The following is a 19,309-nucleotide window of genomic DNA, read 5'->3' as shown; positions in this document are numbered from 1 at the left end:
CCCTTGTGCTGTTTGGCTCTTTTGCTCTCCTTTATAGCTGCAAGGAGGAGTATGTTATTATTTTTGGAAATGTTGCCTTTTATATTCTTTCTTTATTACTTACCCTAGTCTCTTAATCTTTTCTGGATATGTTTGGGTGTTATTTTCATCTGGAAGTTTATTTATTTTTTTTCTCTGTACAGTATGTTCTGTACTTCCAAACCTGCTAGAAGCTAATTTTACTTAATTATCTCTCCTTAAATGTTCACCCTCTCACAATTATTATGTTTCAGGTTCTGGGGTTTTCACAAAATATGATAAAGCATTTTTCCTTTCTTTTCTGTCTCTACATCAAATTGCTTTTAATGCAAAAAGTAAAAAAGAAAAGGAAAAGGAAGACTAAATATCTAATTTGTAAATGGAAGGGAATAAAATACATTTAATAAAGTGTTAATAGATAGCACATATTTTAATTAAATTGTAATATGGAAAAAAGCACAGTATTTTCATAGTATGAGTGGAATTGCAAATCTTATTTATCTATCAGTTGCCAGATTCACTGAGCTATTTCAGAAAAAGCTTAAAATGTTAATATAGATGGTATCTTTTATTTTAGTGAATATTTGTGTATGAGATGATTAATTAGACTGATATAGCATAAAAATGAAGTTTAGTGTTTGCAATCAGGCTGACAATGTAGTCATCATAGGCGAAATTTGCAAAGTGTGAATCAAACATGTAAAGGCCTCCATACCTTTCAGTTCTTCACCTTCTAAATTTCCATAGAGCTAATAAAAGTGGTTCCCAGGCACCAGTTTACCTCTGTGCTGGCATCTGGCATTCCGGCTGCACCAGGGGAAGGTCCCACCCATGGGGGTCCCACCCTGGAAATCAAGTTGCTTATGACAGGATCAGGTATGAGACACAAGAGAGTCCTGCAGCCTCCAGGACTAGTTTTGTTCCTGGCAAAAACTGACACCTGAGAAGGGAGAAACAGTATTTCTGAGGTAGAAATGCATCTTCAGTTCCATTCCTGCTCCTGGCCTTGCAATACTTTGTGGGATAAACACGGGTTACAATCAAGTTTTTTATGGATTATAGTTAAGTTTTTACTGGAGTCCATAAGTTGCCTCTCTCCTGAAGATGTATTCCTTGTTTGACAACAGTGTAAAGCACCTCCCGACAATGAGTTTTGTTAGATTTCTGGAGGCATTTGCCTTTCTTTATGTCTATAAAGGCATCTAGACAGATCAATAGCAGTTTCTTTTCACTTCAGACCTATGCACACTGTCTTTATGTATATTATGAGTCACACAGAGGTTTAGGTCCTTAAAGTCGCCTAAAGACATTGCATGAGAGGTCTTGTTTGCAGTCTCTAATTCTTCATGAAAATCAAGGTTATTAAAATTCTCCACCTTCTTTTTTCTCACAATTGTCATTATTCACATCAACTTTTAAAACATAACATGAACTGCGAATGAACCATGGACTTTAAAAATGCCAAATATTACAGCCTGTATTCCTAAAGTAATAGATCTTACTTCTTCAAGGGCTCAAGACTAAAATATTTTCTATCAGTAGTACTTGGTTCAGCCTGGACTTGAAATTATCAGTTCCATTCATGGGTCACAGTTTATAATTATCTTTTCTCTCTCAGACCTTATTAATCACACAAACCATCTATAACAGACTTTATAAAGGCTTTATTTTGCCTGGTTTTGCACATAAATACTGTGTTTGTATTTACTTCAGATACAAATGGTGCCACCTGCTCCTCTTAGTACCCTGACATTTGGTGCTAATTAGATGGACTTGCATTATCAACAGCACAGAAATACAGTGCTGCAGCAGGCTTGGTTACCATGGATCCTAATGCACTCAGCATTCCACAGGAAATTTAACAGAGCACAAGAAATAAATCTATTCCTGTGTGAACCTGCACCAGTTCTGTGACACTATTAAGGTACATCCTTAAAGTCTTCTAAATTCAAGGGTAAACACCATCATTATTTCTAAACTTTTATTAATACATTCTACCACGGAGTCACCAGGTAGGTGAAACAAAATTGCAAGTTGATTTTAAACACCCTGACAGCGCTAATGGAAACAAGTCATGCATTCAAGCTGTACAGAAAGTCTCAACTGGGGATCAGTTGGCACAAAAACTACCGGCATCTGTAAGTGAGAAAAGTCAAAACTATTCTTACACATAGGAGTGTCACACTGAATAGCTGCTGTGAAAACTCATGCTATTTGTTCCTTTTCAAGCCTACCTGAATGTACCTAACTGTTATACTCTATAACCTAACAAATGGGCTAATCCAAAAGTTGCTTCTACAGAGTGATTTGACATAGCTCAATTAACTCGACAGATGAAATTAAATGAAAAGGAGGAAGAACGGATTATGGTGCAAGCAGAAAAGATATAAAAATAACAAAGAAATTAAACCATTAAATAAGCAGACAATATAAATATAAAATTCTTTCTCCCTTTCTCACAGTGAAATGCATATAATTCTCTCCATCTGTTCTCAGGCCAGCAATTCTCTGTTTCACAGTTGAGGTAAATTAGCAAATTCTGCTTCAGGCATCAAACTCTGATGTTGTTTGGAGTTCCTCCTTCATTGTCAGAATTCTCTGCATTTATGTCTTGTACACAGCTTTGAGTGCTATGGTGCCAGAATTTCAGTTTCTTTCAGAGTTGTACTCAAACACTCTCATCTCAAAGGAAAAGTTCAGCACCTGTGTTATGAATTGCACGTCCTCTGTTCTCCGAATGGGTTTTTCTAACTGCAAAGGGCAAGTTTGAAAATCATTGCTTTCCCCTTGCAATTAGAATAATTTGAAGTACTATGAAGCAACGTGCTGCAAATAAGGTAAAACCAGGGATAGATCCACTACCCAAGGCTAAAATGCTAGGAAGTATGAGGTATGATACACAACCACACGAGGCTCAGGCTGCTATCTCCATGCAAGTCCTTTAAGCTTCATCACAATTGAGTTCTGTTGAAAATATTTAACCTTTAAAAGAGGAAATTCATTTCAGAGTCACCTCACAAAGGTCAATTTATGTAAGTGATTTAGGCCAAGAGAAGTGGAAGAAGATAGGCCAGGCATCATCTACAGGTCTAAAAGCTTTTTATGGGGTAGTACAATGAACAAACCACTGCATGCAACAGATAAACAATCAAGCGGGTAGGCAATACGTGATTTGGGACAGGATAGAAGTAACATTTCTTCTCCTTTTTTTCTCTTTCCATTTTGAAAAGTATGAATGGACCTAACTTCGCATAGCATATTTCTCACAGCCTATATTACTAATCTGTCTGTATTTTAATTACCAGTTGTTAATTTATGGAACATTTCTGTACCTAAATTATCAATTACAAGTGGCAGTGAAACCTCATGGTGTGAATACAATGCACATTTCAGTAACAAAAAATCTCAAAGATTGCACATGGCCTAACAAAAAGTAAAATATCCTCTGACTGACTGAAGACTGCTTTGTTTTGAGCCCTGAAAAGCATTCAGTCTCCACAGTCACCAGATGCTTCCCCTCCCCTGCCAGCTCACATAATTTCACAGCTGGAGTGGTATCTGGGTCCACATAGCTGAGTGCATTCTTACCTCAGTAACCGAGAATTTGTCTGTTGTATGGCATGAATACTGCAAAGTTAAAAATTACCTGCTTTAACACCTGGCCAAGAAAAGTCTATCAATCAAAAAGAGGGGCTTGGTTTTAATAAATGTCAGAAGAACATGCACCTGGTTTAGTGGTGAACATGGCAGTGATGGACTAGATGATCTTAGAGGTTTTTTCCAATCTTAACAATTCTATGAATCTTTGACCACAATAGTCCCCTCAAACAGGAGAGGACATTAAGAAATCTTCTGAACTAGGAAAGCTAATGTTAAAGATGAGATTTCCACAATTACCAATGCATTTTGAATTCAAAACAAACCAAGGAAATCACATGTTTCTTGAACAATAACTCATCAGGAACCAAATATGTTCCATTTCTGATGTCATCATACTGCCAAAAATTAGTCATTTAAAAAAGCTGAATAACCCAACCATATGATACGTGTGCAGTAACTCATTAAAGTTTTCATCCTGTTGATTTTTTGGGTTGTTTTTTTGGTGGTTTTTTGGTTTGGTTTTTTTGTGTTTTTTTGGGGTTTTTTTTGTTTTTGTTTTGGGGTTTTTTTTTGGTTTTTTTTTGGTTGTTGTTGTTGTTGTTGTTGGTTGGTTGGGTGTTTTTTTGTTTTGTTTTGGTTTGTTTTTCCCCAAGGGATAACAGACCAATATAAAAGAAGAGGCATAAATATTCTAGTTTTTGGAAATGTTTAAAATAAAAAAGTTCTACAGGAGCACTAAATTTGTATTATTTACAGTGTTTCATTCTCTTGTAGGAATTGATCTAGCTGGGTTTCAGGAAATACATAACTGTTAAGTGGTGAGTTTACCCAGCTCACACGTGACATTCTACTTCTGGAATCATATGTTTGATTTTGAGGAAGAGGTCAAATGCCCAATTTAGATAGTTTCTGCTGAAAAATAGCCCTATAGAAGGATAAAACCATTGTCCAGGGACATGGAAAATTACTAGACATCAATGTCAATGTTTTTATCTGTGTAATTCATCATAATCAGCATGAATTTCATACATACTATCATTACTGTCTCTATCAACTGTGTGCTAGATAAATATTTACTGTTTGTGCATGTACTGTACACAATAAACTATTATACACTGCTCTGATTTTTTTTTTTTTTCTGTGTCCCAAATCAAGCATTTTTGTTCTCCTCTTAAACTATAGACTTATGGGGAGGGTTTGTTACAGAGTTACACTTCACTCTAGAATGTAGTTCCATTACAGTAAATATACTTTATAAAATACTTAGCAACATTTGGGTTGTATGGAAATGGTAGATAAAACCAGGACTATGTTGAAAATGGGACTTTTGCATTTTAGAACTGAGCCAGTTTGAAACTTTTGGTTACATGCATTTGATTTTTATGTTAGATAACACACTATAGTATTTCCATTGGATGGAATAAGGTTTAATTCTCTTTTCTTTGAATTGTAAAATGGACTGTTTTAATTTCAATTCCAAATGCCAAAATCCTTTTTAAAATAATATTGATCTTCTTTGCAGTCCTGCTTCTCAAGAGGATTTTCTGCATAATAAATTAAGAATAAAGGTTTTGACCCTAATTACATTTTTTCCTGGTTTCCAAAATAGGCTCTTAATGTGTAGCAGCAGTCACTTTAAATGCTTTCCTTCACCTAAGACGAGGAACGAGGGAGAGGGGACTGGGGACAATTCTCCTGTGGCTTACCAGTGCTTGCCAACACAAAGAGGTCCAGCCCTAAGGGCAGCTCCCACAGATTCAGGTTCCCTTTCTCCAGGCTGCTTTCTATGACATGGCAACTAACTTCCTCAGTCCTGTGCCTCTCACTTTCTATTATAAATTGGATATCAGTAACACAAAGATTAGAGATAGGGGAGGGCGTTGGGAAAGGCAAAAGATTTTGCTCCGAAAGCATCCTCTGTGGACCTGTATACAGATAGGGTTTAAGGGAAAGGAAATTTCTTGCAGAAGATTAATGCATACTGCATATGCACATGCATGCTGCAAACCATGTTAATATTTAAAAATTGAATATTCAAGGGAGTAGGTCTGTATGAATGTCAAAACCCAAAGAATAGGGTTATATCATCATCATTTGATCAGAGAGTCAGTCACATACAAAGCTGAAGAACATATGACCAATGAAAAGTTTTAATAATGCATTTGTTCCAATAACTCCCTGCTCTCTAGGGAGGTATCACAAGAACAAGCACTTAAAATTACTATTTCCTTGTGGAACTGGCTATGGATCATTTCCACATGGGTAGAAAATACATTTAAGACATTGTTGAGGTAGTCATAATCATTCATAAGGTCCTTATGTGAAATGCTACTGAGTTCTGTGCAGTCCTGCACAGATGCATAAGTGGCCTCCACAGCCTACCTTGCATGACTGGAGCTGTATTTCTAAATATTGCACAGTTGTTTATTTGAATGCATAATTACACCCAAAATGCTTGATCATAATGTAATCAATTCCTCACAATGAAATAAGTATTGCTCTAAACTAGCATTAAAAACTTGGGGGTTTGGGGTTTTTTTTAATAAAGGAGAACTTTGAGAAAAAAAACTAACAAAATCATAAACTGGATGGTAAATGAATCAATAAACTGAGCTATAACAAAATGAGTTACTAAGGACTTGAACATCATGAAAATATGAAAATTTGAAATCTCATATAGCCACATTTCAGGCAAATAGATACAATAATGAAGCATCTTGTAAATGACCAACAAGAACAGAGAACCCCAAGAAGAGAAAGTATGCAGGTCTTTATGAGGATGAACGCTCTAGACACAGTTTGAAATATGACTACAAATGAGCACCTTTGTAATAACAAGCAATGAATGCTCAGATGCACCTTTCTAAAATTGAATAAAAAATAAATATATAAACCAATATGTATAACCTTAAATAATATTTTTAAATTCTATATAAATAATCCTATTAATATAGGAATTTTTACAATTATTATTTAAGAAGCATTGTAAAAAGATGAGGAAGATGGTAAAACCACCATTCATATTCTAAAAACACAATTCCTTTTTTATAATATCACATACATTACTGGAAGTAAATATAAAGCATTGATGTTAAAGTCTCCGAAAGCAAAAGCCAAAATGATTCAATAGTATAGTGAAGGAGGTTACAGGAAGTTTTAATTCTTTTTTTTTTTTTTTTTTTTTTTTTTTTTTTTTTTTTTTTCTTCAGAAGAGATATTCATGTTAAATGTGAAAAAAAAAATAAATATACATATATATTTTTATATACATACACTGTGGAAAACAGAACCACATAACAGCAGACCAAAAGAGTAATGTGCATTGTAGTTCACTCTCACAAACAATTTTGCTTTCATTGATACAAGAAAATTTCAGAATATAGTATTGCTGAGATGAAATTCTTGGTTGGTTACCCTTTTCATAGTATTTTATAACTTCTTGTCTCTATTTCAAGGTTCTGTTCTACTTTACTACAAAGCTCTGCTTATTTTCACCCTACTCATAAGATGTAATTCGTGTCTTCTGGAGTGAAAAGCAAGGTAGCAATGTAGATCATTCCTTTTAAAGCTTTTCTTATCCTACTCAGAGTTTGATTACTGACAGCTCTGTGATTTCCACAAATGATCAAGTTATTACTCTCATTTGAGGGGCCATATCCTCTCAAATCTTATAACTCTTCATCTCAAAAAAGCAACAGTCATGTACAGCATTAAAGATCTGGCCACTATACATACTTTGTGTTTTATCTTTATGAAACCAAGTTGCAAAATCTTTGGTCTAGTGTTTCAAACCCTGTTTCCGTTATTATCATCATAAATTACATGTAAGATTATTTCACAGAGGCGGGAGAAAAAAAAAAAAAAAAAAAAAAAAAAAAAAAAAAAAAAAAAAAGAGTAAAATTTCAGATAAAATGGAAAGTGACCTTAAAAAAATTCAGATTTTTATATGCAATATAAAAGGTCATTTTTGGAAATGAAACAACTGGACGTGGTGGTGTTTGGTTAAAGGTTGGACTCAATGATACTGGTAGTATTTTCCAATCTTAATGATTCTGTGATTCTAATACAATGTTCACAGTGGTTCTGTGAATTGCAGAGATTATGCTATCACTCTTCAAGCCAGCACTTAGAATGCTCCTAAAACTGCCACTTTTAGAGACCTAGTCAATTTTTCAAAATTTAAAAGGAATAAAATGAATTTGTTTCTTGTTTGCTGTAGTTGTAAAAGCCACAGTCAATTTAAAAAGTTACCTTGAAGTGCTTCTGGTGCTGGAAATTATTTGTTCATTTCATGAGAGAATAATTGTTGATCTCCCTGAGAGTTTTTGAAGAACTGTTCTTTCTAGAGTACTCAGGAAAAAGTCTACCAATAGTCAGAATCCAACACTAAGAGTGAAAAAGTGCCTGTATTTTCTGAGGCAAACAATGCTTATGTGGCACTTAAATTCCAGAGGACTCCTACAAGCAGGTTTATGATGTGCAAATGCTCCCTCTCTTTTCTTCTTCTTTGTTTGAAAGAATAGAAGAGAAAAGACTGTTCAACAACAAAATCTGAATAATTCACTCTCTGGCCCAAATATATTATATTCAAGCACATGGAAAAGTAAAGAACAGATTGGTAGCAAGAGAACCCTGAAGAGCATGACCTCAGCACACCACCTGCCCCATCACTGCAGAGCTTTTAAGGTATTTGGATCTTCTAATTTTGTGGGGACAGGTGGAATGTATATAGTGCATAGACTTTCCCTTTCACTGTTTTACATTTTAACAAAGTAAAAAATCAACTAAGACCATTCTTGGTTGCCAAAACTTAAGTAAATGCTGAAGTCAGAGTAGAAAAACCCCAGAGCATTAAAAAACCCATTGTCTACTGATACTACCAAAGATAGCACTGAAGGAAGCACACCTCATTCCACAGTATTGCTTTAATAAACTGAAAGTACTTTATTTTCCACAGGGTATTCGAGATCACAACACCAGCTGTATTTGTCTGTGTGACAGATCACATACATTATGTAGATTCATTAAAGATTTTAAATCCTTAATTTCTCAGTCTCCTGGTATCATCTCTTCACAGCATAAAAGGACTTTGGCCAGAATAATTAAATATTTAATTTTTAAGCAAAACCTAAACATAAAACAGAAATGTAAATATTTTTCAACAAATCATTTAAAAATATTTTTGCGTAAGTCCACAGGATATTGCTTCCTTGAAATCTGTGGTATGATCAATAAGCAAACGGTCACATGTTCAGATCTGAGGAATATTTTCTGATAATCTGTTTACGGAGGACTGTCATGTATTGACTGCCCTTCTGTTTCTATGTGTGAAAGTACCTGTAAGAATGCTAAATTATCTCTAAACATTTAATTAATGCAGTCATAATTACGATAAACATACATTAGGCTTATCAACGGGATCTTACAGGAACTGGGAAGGAAGACTGCTTTATTGAAAAAGCGATGATCAGTGCAACCATGAAATGGAAGCCTTTTCAGTTGATTTGAGCAATCTAGAAGTGGGACACCTGATCCAATTTAGTCATCTAGGACTATTTGCAATCTGCAAAGAGACATAGGCATCCTCACAGGGTAAGTCATACCAGTCTAAGCAGTTTACTGAGACATATGGAGGTGGCTGACCAGAAGTTGGAGAATTAAGTAAATCCTTTCTCATGAGCTCCCTCCAAGTGCAAGCCTGTAAGCCCTAAACATGCATTAGTTCAGAGTCCAAATCATTATGCTCAGTCATGCAGTTAAACCAATGTAAGCTCAATATAACAAATATTTTTCCCCTGTATCCTGATTTTAACACAAATTAAGGACACCTCTGCTTCTACCTGACCTTTTATAAGAGCCCTTCATACAAAACAACCTAACTCAAATATTGGATATGAAAAATATTCTGGAAATACTGAACTATAATTGGTACATTTAATGGCTACACTTGACCATTGAAAGCCAAATTCTGACCTCCTTTCCTACCCTGAATTATATTAAAGTTCATTGTGTATGTCCCATTGGTTTTGCAGGGACTACTTCAGCAATAAAATTCTACTTGGTAGATTTAAAAGCATCTACATCTGTTTACAGGTGAACAGTCTGAACTCCCTTCCACAAAAAATGAGCAATCACTTATGAACAAGGACATTTCATGGGTGAATAATTACTCAATGTATTGAAAATGCTCATGATATAAAAGCAATCCTAGGTATTTCCGTTGTTACTTGATGAAATGATAAAATAACTTTGTTTACCCTCACTAATTACATTATAAAATTAATATAATTATTAAAATATATAGGTTTACTTCTTGTATTGGTGGTATCTAAGATCAAAATAAGTTGAAATATATTTTAATATCAAACATAATTAATCAGGAAAGATATTACAATAGAAAGATAAATAATTTCCTTTGTTTTACCATTTACTTTGCTCTTTCTCATTTTTTAAATTGCTTATATCCTGTAAATCAAGTACTAATTAATAGAGAAAATACAGTTTTGTGAGAACTTTTGCATCAAAAGTTTATTTTGCAAGTGACTACCTATTCCCTCAAAGTCTTTTGTGTCCAGTTGATGTGACTGGTAGCAAAGATTCAACAGTCAGCTCAGCTACTGCCTGTAGTGCAAATCCAACTACCATGATTTTTATGTGAGATTACTGTACTCACACAAAATCGCAATAAACATTTTAGAAATAAAAAATAAATTTTTTGAAATTATTTTGCATTTGTACAGAAGATACTTTTCAAATGGGAACCAACAAAATTGAAAACAACAACAAAAGAATAGAAAGAAGAAGATTTCCCTTTCTATCTCTTATGCCTAAACATCCTAGTTACAACTCACAAATCACAAAGAGGGAGAGCAACAGCTATTTCTGTGTACTCTAAAAGAGCCTCTAGAGAATTGTGCCAAGTTCATGTATCTCAACTGCATCTACTCTGGTTTTCTTAATTTTCTGTAGGTCTCATCAAGAAAAGAAACTGCTTTAGGAGTGATTCAATGGCAGTGGAACCATTACTCAAACAAAATAGCAAGTCATTATGTCTCTAAAAGATCCACATTCTAGTTTTCAATCTGCTCTATAAACTTTTCAGAATGTGACTGCATACACACCTGAGTAAATTTACTTCTTTCTTTTAATATTTTTAGGGGAAACTGCAATTTCAAAGAGGTTAGTTAAGAAAATAAATAATATTTCTGCAAACTTCCTGGGTATGCATGGTTTTTATTATACTGCACCATGATTTTTTTTCAGTGAAACAAACAGCTCATTTTAATAGAGCAAACTGAAATTAGATTAATTGACACAGGTCTCTATACTTTTGGAAACTCTTCCATCTTTATTTTTAGCAGCAGAGTCAGATGTTACAGGCAGTTAAAGGCTGATTAGGTTTGCAGAGTAGTTAGAATTCTAACCATACAAAACAGGGCAGACTGCTTCTGTGGGGATGTACATCAAGAAAATTTATAATTAACATTTTTGTTGAGGTTTTATGAAAGCAACACATTTAATTGGTGTTTCATTAAAGAACCCCTTTTCTCTGTTCAAAGACCATAATGGTTGCCTTCAAAGGATTCTTTGGGCAAAATCCAGAACAAATCTCAACGGAATTGTGACTTCTTTTGTCAGATTTGAAGCTGAAGCTATGATTTTTCTCATTCAAACATGATATAGTAAGAAACATCATTTCAAGTTGCATTTCTGTCTGCTTAAACATACAAACACAAACACATATCTACTTGCATAAGCACACACAAACATATACATACAAATACAAAAAGAGGATTTCAGAAATTTTTGTTAGCTTGAAATCAAATATCAGCTGTCTGTGAGGTTAATAGAAGTAAATCTAAGTAGTTGTCATTAAGTTCTTACCCTTCCCTCTTTACACTTCATCATTAATGCTGCTTTCTTTTACTATCACTGTTTTGCTTTTCTGAAAGAGTGATTTTGTTAACTGTCCTCTATTCAATTAAATTTTTGAAAGAGTATTCTGCAATATCTTTGATTTTTTTTAATATTTGTATTCATCCTTTGGTAGCCTTCTTAAGAAAAACACAATATAGACATTTACATTAAGGTGGAACAGACAAGTAATAGCTCAACAACTAAGAGTTGAAGCCAAGAACAAGTCTGGCCCATTCACAGTATTTCTAAGTAATGCTAAATCTTCAACTACTAAAACCTGGTCCACTGGTAGAGTCAACAGGGAAGCTGAGGGTATGGAAAAACTCCATATGAGGATTTTAAATTTAAAGTAGAGCAAGAGGCATAGAGTCTCTGCCATCTCCTGCAACCACCATGCAAGCCCTTCCTGCTGAAGAATCGACAGGAATCAAAGGATGAATGAATACTGTCTCTGCCTTTACAGGTTTCAGCTGGGGCACAGGGAGAGGGAAAACCTTTACATCTCCTCACTTCTCCTCCCCACAGAGAACCCAGTGCTAGAGAAAGACTACTGAAGATCCCTGAAAGGATGATGTCTCACTAAAGATGTTTTTATTGAATATAGAAGATCCACACCTTGAATAAAGTACGGCTTCTTGTAATGTCTATATGGTTTAATCTTGATAGCGCTCCTTTTTTTCCATTTTGTCTAATGACAAACGAGTTTTCTCTGCAAATGCTTTTCTTCTTCCTCAAGTAAAGTAGTTTAAGGGTAGTCATTGAATTATTGTTTCATGCTTACTAAGTTAATGGCCCAATTTGATTTTTTTTTTAATTCTAGAAAAGTCAGAACAAGAAATCTCTAATATTTTTCAATGAACTATTCTAATATTGAGGATTTGATTGATCTACACTCACATTCAGAAACACACAGAGCTAGCTGCAAATCAATAGTGGCAAAAAAATTACTTTTTCAAAGTTTAGGTGAATCATTGCTTTCCATAAAATGGCAAAAATCAGAAAAGAAACAAAGAGGCAAATGAAAAAGAAACTTATTACTTTATGTATCTCTAGAGTACAAAATCTTTTAGGAATAAGAAGCAACAGCAACCACAAATAAACGGGATTTTAAAATTCAAATAAACTGTTCAAGTTATTACAACGCTAGACTGCAACAGTCAGTAAGTAATGAATGAGAACAGAAGAAAGTAAGAAGGCTTATGCCCCTGTGTAATCCCTAACCTTAAAGGAAGAGAAATTCCTTTCAGACTTCCAGTGCTTAAAAGACTCTTGACTTTACATGGAAAAGAAAGATTTTTCACTATTAAGTATTTTCTTCATAGGAAAAAAAAAAAAGCTTGAAATTGGATTAGGTTAGTAGCATCCTCACTGCAGGTAGCAAAAAATTAAAGCTATTAAAAACTTGGCTAAATAGAGAAGAGGGATATCAGTTGTGTTGTTGGGAACTACAAATGTTATATGAGAAAAAGATTCAAGTACCTCCTATGTAAGGTAAAGAAAAGTAAGGAAGGCATAATAAAATACATCTCAACCCTGAGAAAACTTTATACCTATCAATTTGCCTTTTAATATCATTGGAGACAGACATTTTCAGATTGTGTCTGTATCTCGAGCTTTTGCATTTCTTTCAGTTTACTACTGCCTACTGACATCACAACATCACAGAATCATCAAGGTTGGAAGAGACCTTCAGGATCCTCTAGACCAGCTGTCAACCTGGCACCACCATAATCGCCTCTAAATCGTATCCCAAAGTGCCACATCCAGACACCTCTTGAACACCTATACAGAGAATGACATGATTTACAAATTGGACTCGTGGGCAAAACACAAAGAGAATCTTATTTTCTGCAGTGCCCAGATGAAAATGCAGGAAAATTAGAATAAAGGGTGTTTTTATGCTCAGTCTTCAAGTTCTGCACTAGAGATGGGAATACAGAAGCACAAACTCACAGAATGGGTAAGGCTGGGAGGGAGCACAGTGGGACATCTGGTCCAACCTCCCTGCTCAGGCAGGGTCATCCCAGAGCACATGGCACAGGATTGTGTCCAGATCGTTCTTGAACGTTTCCAGTGAGGGAGACTTCACAGCCTCTCTGGGCAGCCTGTTCCTGTGCTTGGCCACCTGTACGTGCCTTTTAAGAACTGAGCTGAAAATCAGGACTGAGAAACTACACATAAAACATCAGAGAAAACCCACTTCAAGGAGAAATGGCAATGGGGATAGGCTGAGGTTCAAGGCTTTCAACACTAAGTTAAAAACAACTAAATGTAACAGGTCTTATATTCTTATTGAAATTTGGGGATTCATTCATTTTTTTCACTTTCTCCCATTGTTACAGAGCAGACTTAGCCATGAGGAAATGCTTTTGGTCTCTCAAGGAAAAAATACATTCATGGGTGGGATATTTAATTTTTAGCAGAGATAGAAGATCATAGTACACACTCAACTGGTTTGAGGGCTGTGGTATGAAGAACTAGCTAGGATTTCATTTCTGCCTCTCTTTCATGCATGAGAGGCCCTGACAAATGAACTGGGGTGTGTCAAGATATTATTTGCGATTCTCTGAGTCCAAATTGGAATTGGTCATTCCCCCATTTTCTACTTCTCATTTTCCTTAAATCACAGGAGGTTTATTTTGAACTTATTACCAACAGCACCATCTCTTGATTTGGTTTACTTAAAATGAATGTATTTTAGGTACTTTTGTTACCCAGCCCTTTAAATTTGACTTAGATAAGCACAGGGATTGTATGAATTGCCAGTTCATGTCAGATCTGCTTCTGTTGAATGGGGATTTCTTTTACTGTGGCAAGCCACTTTTAAGTGGTTTTACTGAAGAGTCCTATCACTCAAAGGTACTTTGCAGAATTCACTCTTTTTTCCCCTGCCAGTTAAAACACATGTGTGACTGTCATATGGGATCAGCCATGTCTTTGTCCCATCCCTTGGTATCATGTTAACTTTCTGGGCCCAGAAAATATATTTTCTTTCCATTTTCAAGTTCAGAGAACATACCATAATTTTTTCATAAAATATACAGATATCTGTTTCACATTAGAAAATTTTTTTGGCTCAAGATACAGCCTATGCATTTCATACGCTATTTTTCACTTGGTAATTCAATTTGACAGATGTGATGAAGCTGAGATAAGTCATACAACCATCTGTGATAACATTTAGAGCTTCCTAAACTACAACACATACACCAGTCATTCCACCTGAAGAACTTAAAAAAAAAAAAAAAAAAAATCCACTTAAAATAATAGTAACAAAACAATCCCTTTCCAGACGTGGGTAACTACCCAGCCATGATTTACTGCTATATGAATCAAAGTCAAGGAGTAAAGGATTAGAGTAATGATTTATCATTTAGCTCAGCGAGGAACTGAATATTACCCTTTTTTTGTGAAATATGTGGTAAAAGGGAGAAGACAAGGCATTGCTGAAAAGACAGAGTGAATGCATGGCTCTGTGAGAGTTGTACCTGTGACTTGTAAAGCCCAGTGCTGTAAATGTTTGAATTGATGCCACAATACACATACAAGAAATCTGATGGTCCAGAAAGGACAGGAATGCATGTTCTTGGAGCCTTCACAGTGCTTCTGTTTGGCAAGCCCAGGAGATATGGGGTGCTGGCATGCAGAAAGTTTGGAAGGGCACGCTTACAACAAAGGCTACATGAAAGTGTCAGCAACCAGCCAAAAATCTTGGAACAGCAAGTGCAAAAAAGTTCATGATCCATGTGGAAATTATTTTGCGGAAGAAGAGACCGCCAGGAAAATCAAGGTACATCACAGACAAATTATATATGTAGTGCAGCAAAATTGTGTACTGCTGCTGACACTGCCCACAGAGATGGTGGTCACAACCAGCAATGCTGGCAGTGGTGGCAGTAATTAAGGAAATGAAACAAGGAGACCTGACACTAGGTAAAAGTGTCTACACAAAAAGTAACACAAGAAATCTGCTATAGCCACAGAAAGCAACACCGTTGTATTAAACTTTTCAAGTAACAGAAAGAAAAGAACATCTCACAGAGAAGATCAAAGTCAGCTGCGGATGTGTCTGCTGTGTTAGGTGTCATGACAATTGCATCTGGGTATGATGCCTGAGCAAGCAGGTTTGCAAAAACTAGTGACAATTACTTCAAGTTTCTGCTCGAACTTTATAGAGGCTTTCAGTTTTATAATATGATATAGGATCCTTCTTTTACACATGGGGACAAGTAATAAGAACATATTGATTTGCTTTTTCCTCCAGCCTCAAACACATTTTGTAAACTAATAAGGAGTTCAAGACTTGACCTTTCATCAAGACCTCAATAGTTTAAAGAGGAATTTAATTTTCACTGTATATACTTCAGGGTTAACAATATGAAAATTACCGTGATGCACACACTTGCTAAAAAAATCATATTGACAACTACAGATGAGGTGAGAGAGGAGGTCATTGAAAACATAAATGGAATTGAACCACTGTCACTGGTCCTTAATAAAATCTGTACCATCATAGTATTTGTGCAAATTATCTATTAAATTTCTCATACATTGTCCATGAATTTTTCCTTCAGGTTTAAGAAAAAATGTCACACTTTTCTTACAACTCAGCAATATGCACTGGAGAATTGAAGGGAGAGAGAAAAGTGATGAAAAGAAAGAAGATCCTTTCCTGAACTCCTATAAACAATTTATAGATTTTTTTTTTTACTTTCACAGTTACCTGTGCATTTCTTGATATTGCTATTTCTTTTTCCATGCGATCCTAACTTGCATCCAAAATTCTCCTCCCAAAATTCTGCAAACCAGACATTTCTTCGATTGTTAGCAAGTGTTCTGCTCCGAAAATATCTATCAAATCCTACATTGAAGAAAAGTGAAAGAAGCATTAAAATATGATACTATATGATACTATAAAAATAGTAATTTAAATGCAATATCAGATTTTTTATAAATATAAGAAAGAGAAAAAGCTTTAGGCACAAACTATTTTATGAGTATAGTAGCATCTAAGGATTTGATTTCATTTCAAGGCCACATAAAATCATGTGGTACCCCTTTGTTGAACAAGAAAACATCCAAGACGCCTATAATTATGCTTCAATTTATAGAGTTAGTGACACCAGTTGAGACACTGAAGATTTCTACTTAAACCTGATTGCAGCCTTACCCCTGCAATCCAGCTGTCTTAATGAAATCATGATTAACACATCCCATCTGGATTAGCTCCTTGCAAGTATTTCCCTGTGGCTAAATTCTCTATGTAACATCAATAGTGTTCATTTTTCCTAATTAGTTACCAGTTTAGTACACTTACCCAGACACTAAGAGATGTTACTATATCCAGTACCCTCACAGGAATAAGGTACTGCAAACCAACTTCCACTTCATCCACCGGGTAAGAATCTTTCTTAATACAGTAGCTTCTTAAAGTAAGTTTAGGAGTGGAAAGCAGGGCACAGATCAATTTCCTCCCCAGAGAATAATTATCATTCATCCAATTATTCATTATCATTCATCCAATACTCTTCTTATTTGTCCCAAAGAATGACCAGGCTATGGTTGAGAAGCTCTTAACTCCAAGTCCCATCATCATTTGAAAATTACAAGATTGCGTAATTGTTGATTTAGCATCTCCTCATCTCAACAGATATATTAAATTATTGTTGGATCAGGCCAACTCAGCTAACTCGGTTGGAAAGTTTTTCCTGAATTCCCCAAGGACTACATGATTTTTAAATTATTTTTAAAGAGACCTAAATTACTTGAACTTTGACAGAAAATGAAAGGTTTGTGTCATTACCATCTATGGATGTTCTTTTGGGTAGAATGGTTACTGCTCCTTCTGCAATCTCTTCCTGCTGCTGGACTGGTGAAATTTTTGACCCCCAGCTGTCTGAGCCAATCCAGAGGAAATGTCCAGACTGATTAGCTTTTTTGGCTGCTTCCAGTACTCTCCTGCAAACAAACAACAAATGGCCAATTAAACACATTCCATTTACAAAGAACTTGAGAAACCCAGCATTTATTTTGGTTATGCATAAGCTTAAAATAACTAATTATTCTATAGTTTTCACAGTCTAAGTTATATTCAACAACAGCTGTAATGAACTCAAGATATAGAAATATACAAGTTAATTTGTTTCATCTTTAGCATTCTTATTGGTTTCTTCCTTTTCAGTCACCAAATAACTATCTATTGGCACTGCACTCCTAGGAGCTAGGAGAAGTCTGGAACTACACAGAATAAAGGACCAGCACACTCTATAATTATGACTCAATTTCTTATAATCAGATTTCAAATAATTTTTACATAGTATTGAATCTGAAACTTCTTTGTTAGTCTATTTTCCACCAGCCAAACAAACATCTTTGTGAAGACGAACATCTTCAAAAGACAAAATTAGGAAACAGGCACCTAATGTCATCTTCGTTGGCAAACATGATCACTGCTCGAGCATTTGGAGTTTCCAACAAGCGCTTAATGATCTTTTCAAATTCTCCTGGTCTTGGTTCCCGAGGGATTTTGAGTGACTGAGCAATGCAAACACCTCCTAGGAAAAATTAAAAGGATAAAAAAAGAATTTTAACATGGTAAATATCCACACTTGAAATAATTTTTAGCTAACCAGGCAAGCAGAGAATGCAAGGTGCATCTGAGATACAACAGCAAAGCCAAAAGGAACATTATCTGTGTGTTTTGAAACATGTTTTGTACAGGCTTACACACTAATTGCTGCACTAAAGACTATAAAACAATTACCTGTTACTTTATACTTCAAGCACAGTTTTAAACAACATTCTGAGGCCTGTTGTCAAGCACCACACTCTGGCTCAACTAGACCAAGTTCCCCAGACCTACCTAATTGACAGCCCAGACCTACCTAATCGACAGCAACTGAGAATCCAACCTTGCCACAGCAGTGCATTGTATTGTGGATCCACAGTTTCACAGTCACCATATGTTTATGATGTGGCTCTTCAGTACCGGGAACAGTCACACACCTCTGCTTTGTCAGCAGAGAGTATGTAGCAGAGAATACATACAGATCACTTTTAATTGTTATTATGACATTCTTAAATTTGAGTTGTCTTAATTATTTAAGAAGCTGTCATTGAATATTCTAAATTACTAATCAGCAAATGAACACAAACTCAGAGATGATATTTATGTTTCTTCCTGACACAGGGTATTGCTTGAAATCTATATACTATACCTGTCAAGTAATAAGGGCTGATTTCTACAGAAACTTAGTGATTTCTGATAGCTTTCATAGACCAGTTCAGGTAATCTCTACTCTCCAATTACAACACGGTTACCTGTGCTTGAGCATGCAAGAGAAAAATTCCTTGAGCCTATTTCATGAACCACTGAGTCCATATTGCTACCAGTTTCCCAATTCCACAGGTGATCTTTCTGATTTTTGATGATTTCTTATTTTAATTATTTGTTCTCTAAGAACTGTTGCCTGATTTTCAATACCACATCTAATACCCACCAATGTTTCTTCTTGAATGTTGTTATTCCAACCATAAGAGCCTGTTGTGGGGAATCTAATCACTAACAAACCCAGAAAATTAAGAAAAAGAGAAAAAATTTAGCTCTGACCAAAAGTGACAAGTTACTAGACATATGCAAGCAAATTGCACATTTGGCATCCCTAGATCTAAATACTTCTACACTGAAGATTGTCTTCTCTTGTAATGCATTAATTGGGTTTGTATTGTGTTTTATCGGATTTGGAATCTGTATCATGTAGTTTTTCCTTACTC

At 35.3% G+C, this 19,309-nt stretch overlaps 1 protein-coding gene across 5 annotated transcripts in view; it reads right to left on the bottom strand.

Moving 5' to 3' along the window:
- Positions 1 to 19,309, bottom strand: part of GRM8 (glutamate metabotropic receptor 8) — a 328,659-nt gene that overhangs the window by 159,640 nt on the left and 149,710 nt on the right. For all 5 annotated transcript variants that reach the window (XR_005700607.2, XM_040062862.2, XM_040062865.2 and 2 more), the window contains 3 exons: positions 17,955 to 18,090; positions 17,340 to 17,494; positions 16,260 to 16,397 (listed from right to left, as the gene is read on the bottom strand). Coding sequence is in view for 4 of the 5 variants with exons in the window: in XM_040062862.2 (XP_039918796.1) it covers positions 16,260 to 16,397; positions 17,340 to 17,494; positions 17,955 to 18,090 (429 nt within the window). In the remaining variant the exon portion in view is untranslated. The remainder of the gene's footprint in view (positions 1 to 16,259; positions 16,398 to 17,339; positions 17,495 to 17,954; positions 18,091 to 19,309) is intronic.

The sequence above is a fragment of the Hirundo rustica genome, chromosome 4, assembly GCF_015227805.2.
Source record: "Hirundo rustica isolate bHirRus1 chromosome 4, bHirRus1.pri.v3, whole genome shotgun sequence".
In the NCBI taxonomy this organism is placed as follows: Eukaryota; Metazoa; Chordata; class Aves; order Passeriformes; family Hirundinidae; genus Hirundo; species Hirundo rustica.
The sequence above is the reverse complement of the archived record's forward strand: the minus strand, read 5'-3'. Positions and strand labels throughout refer to the sequence as shown.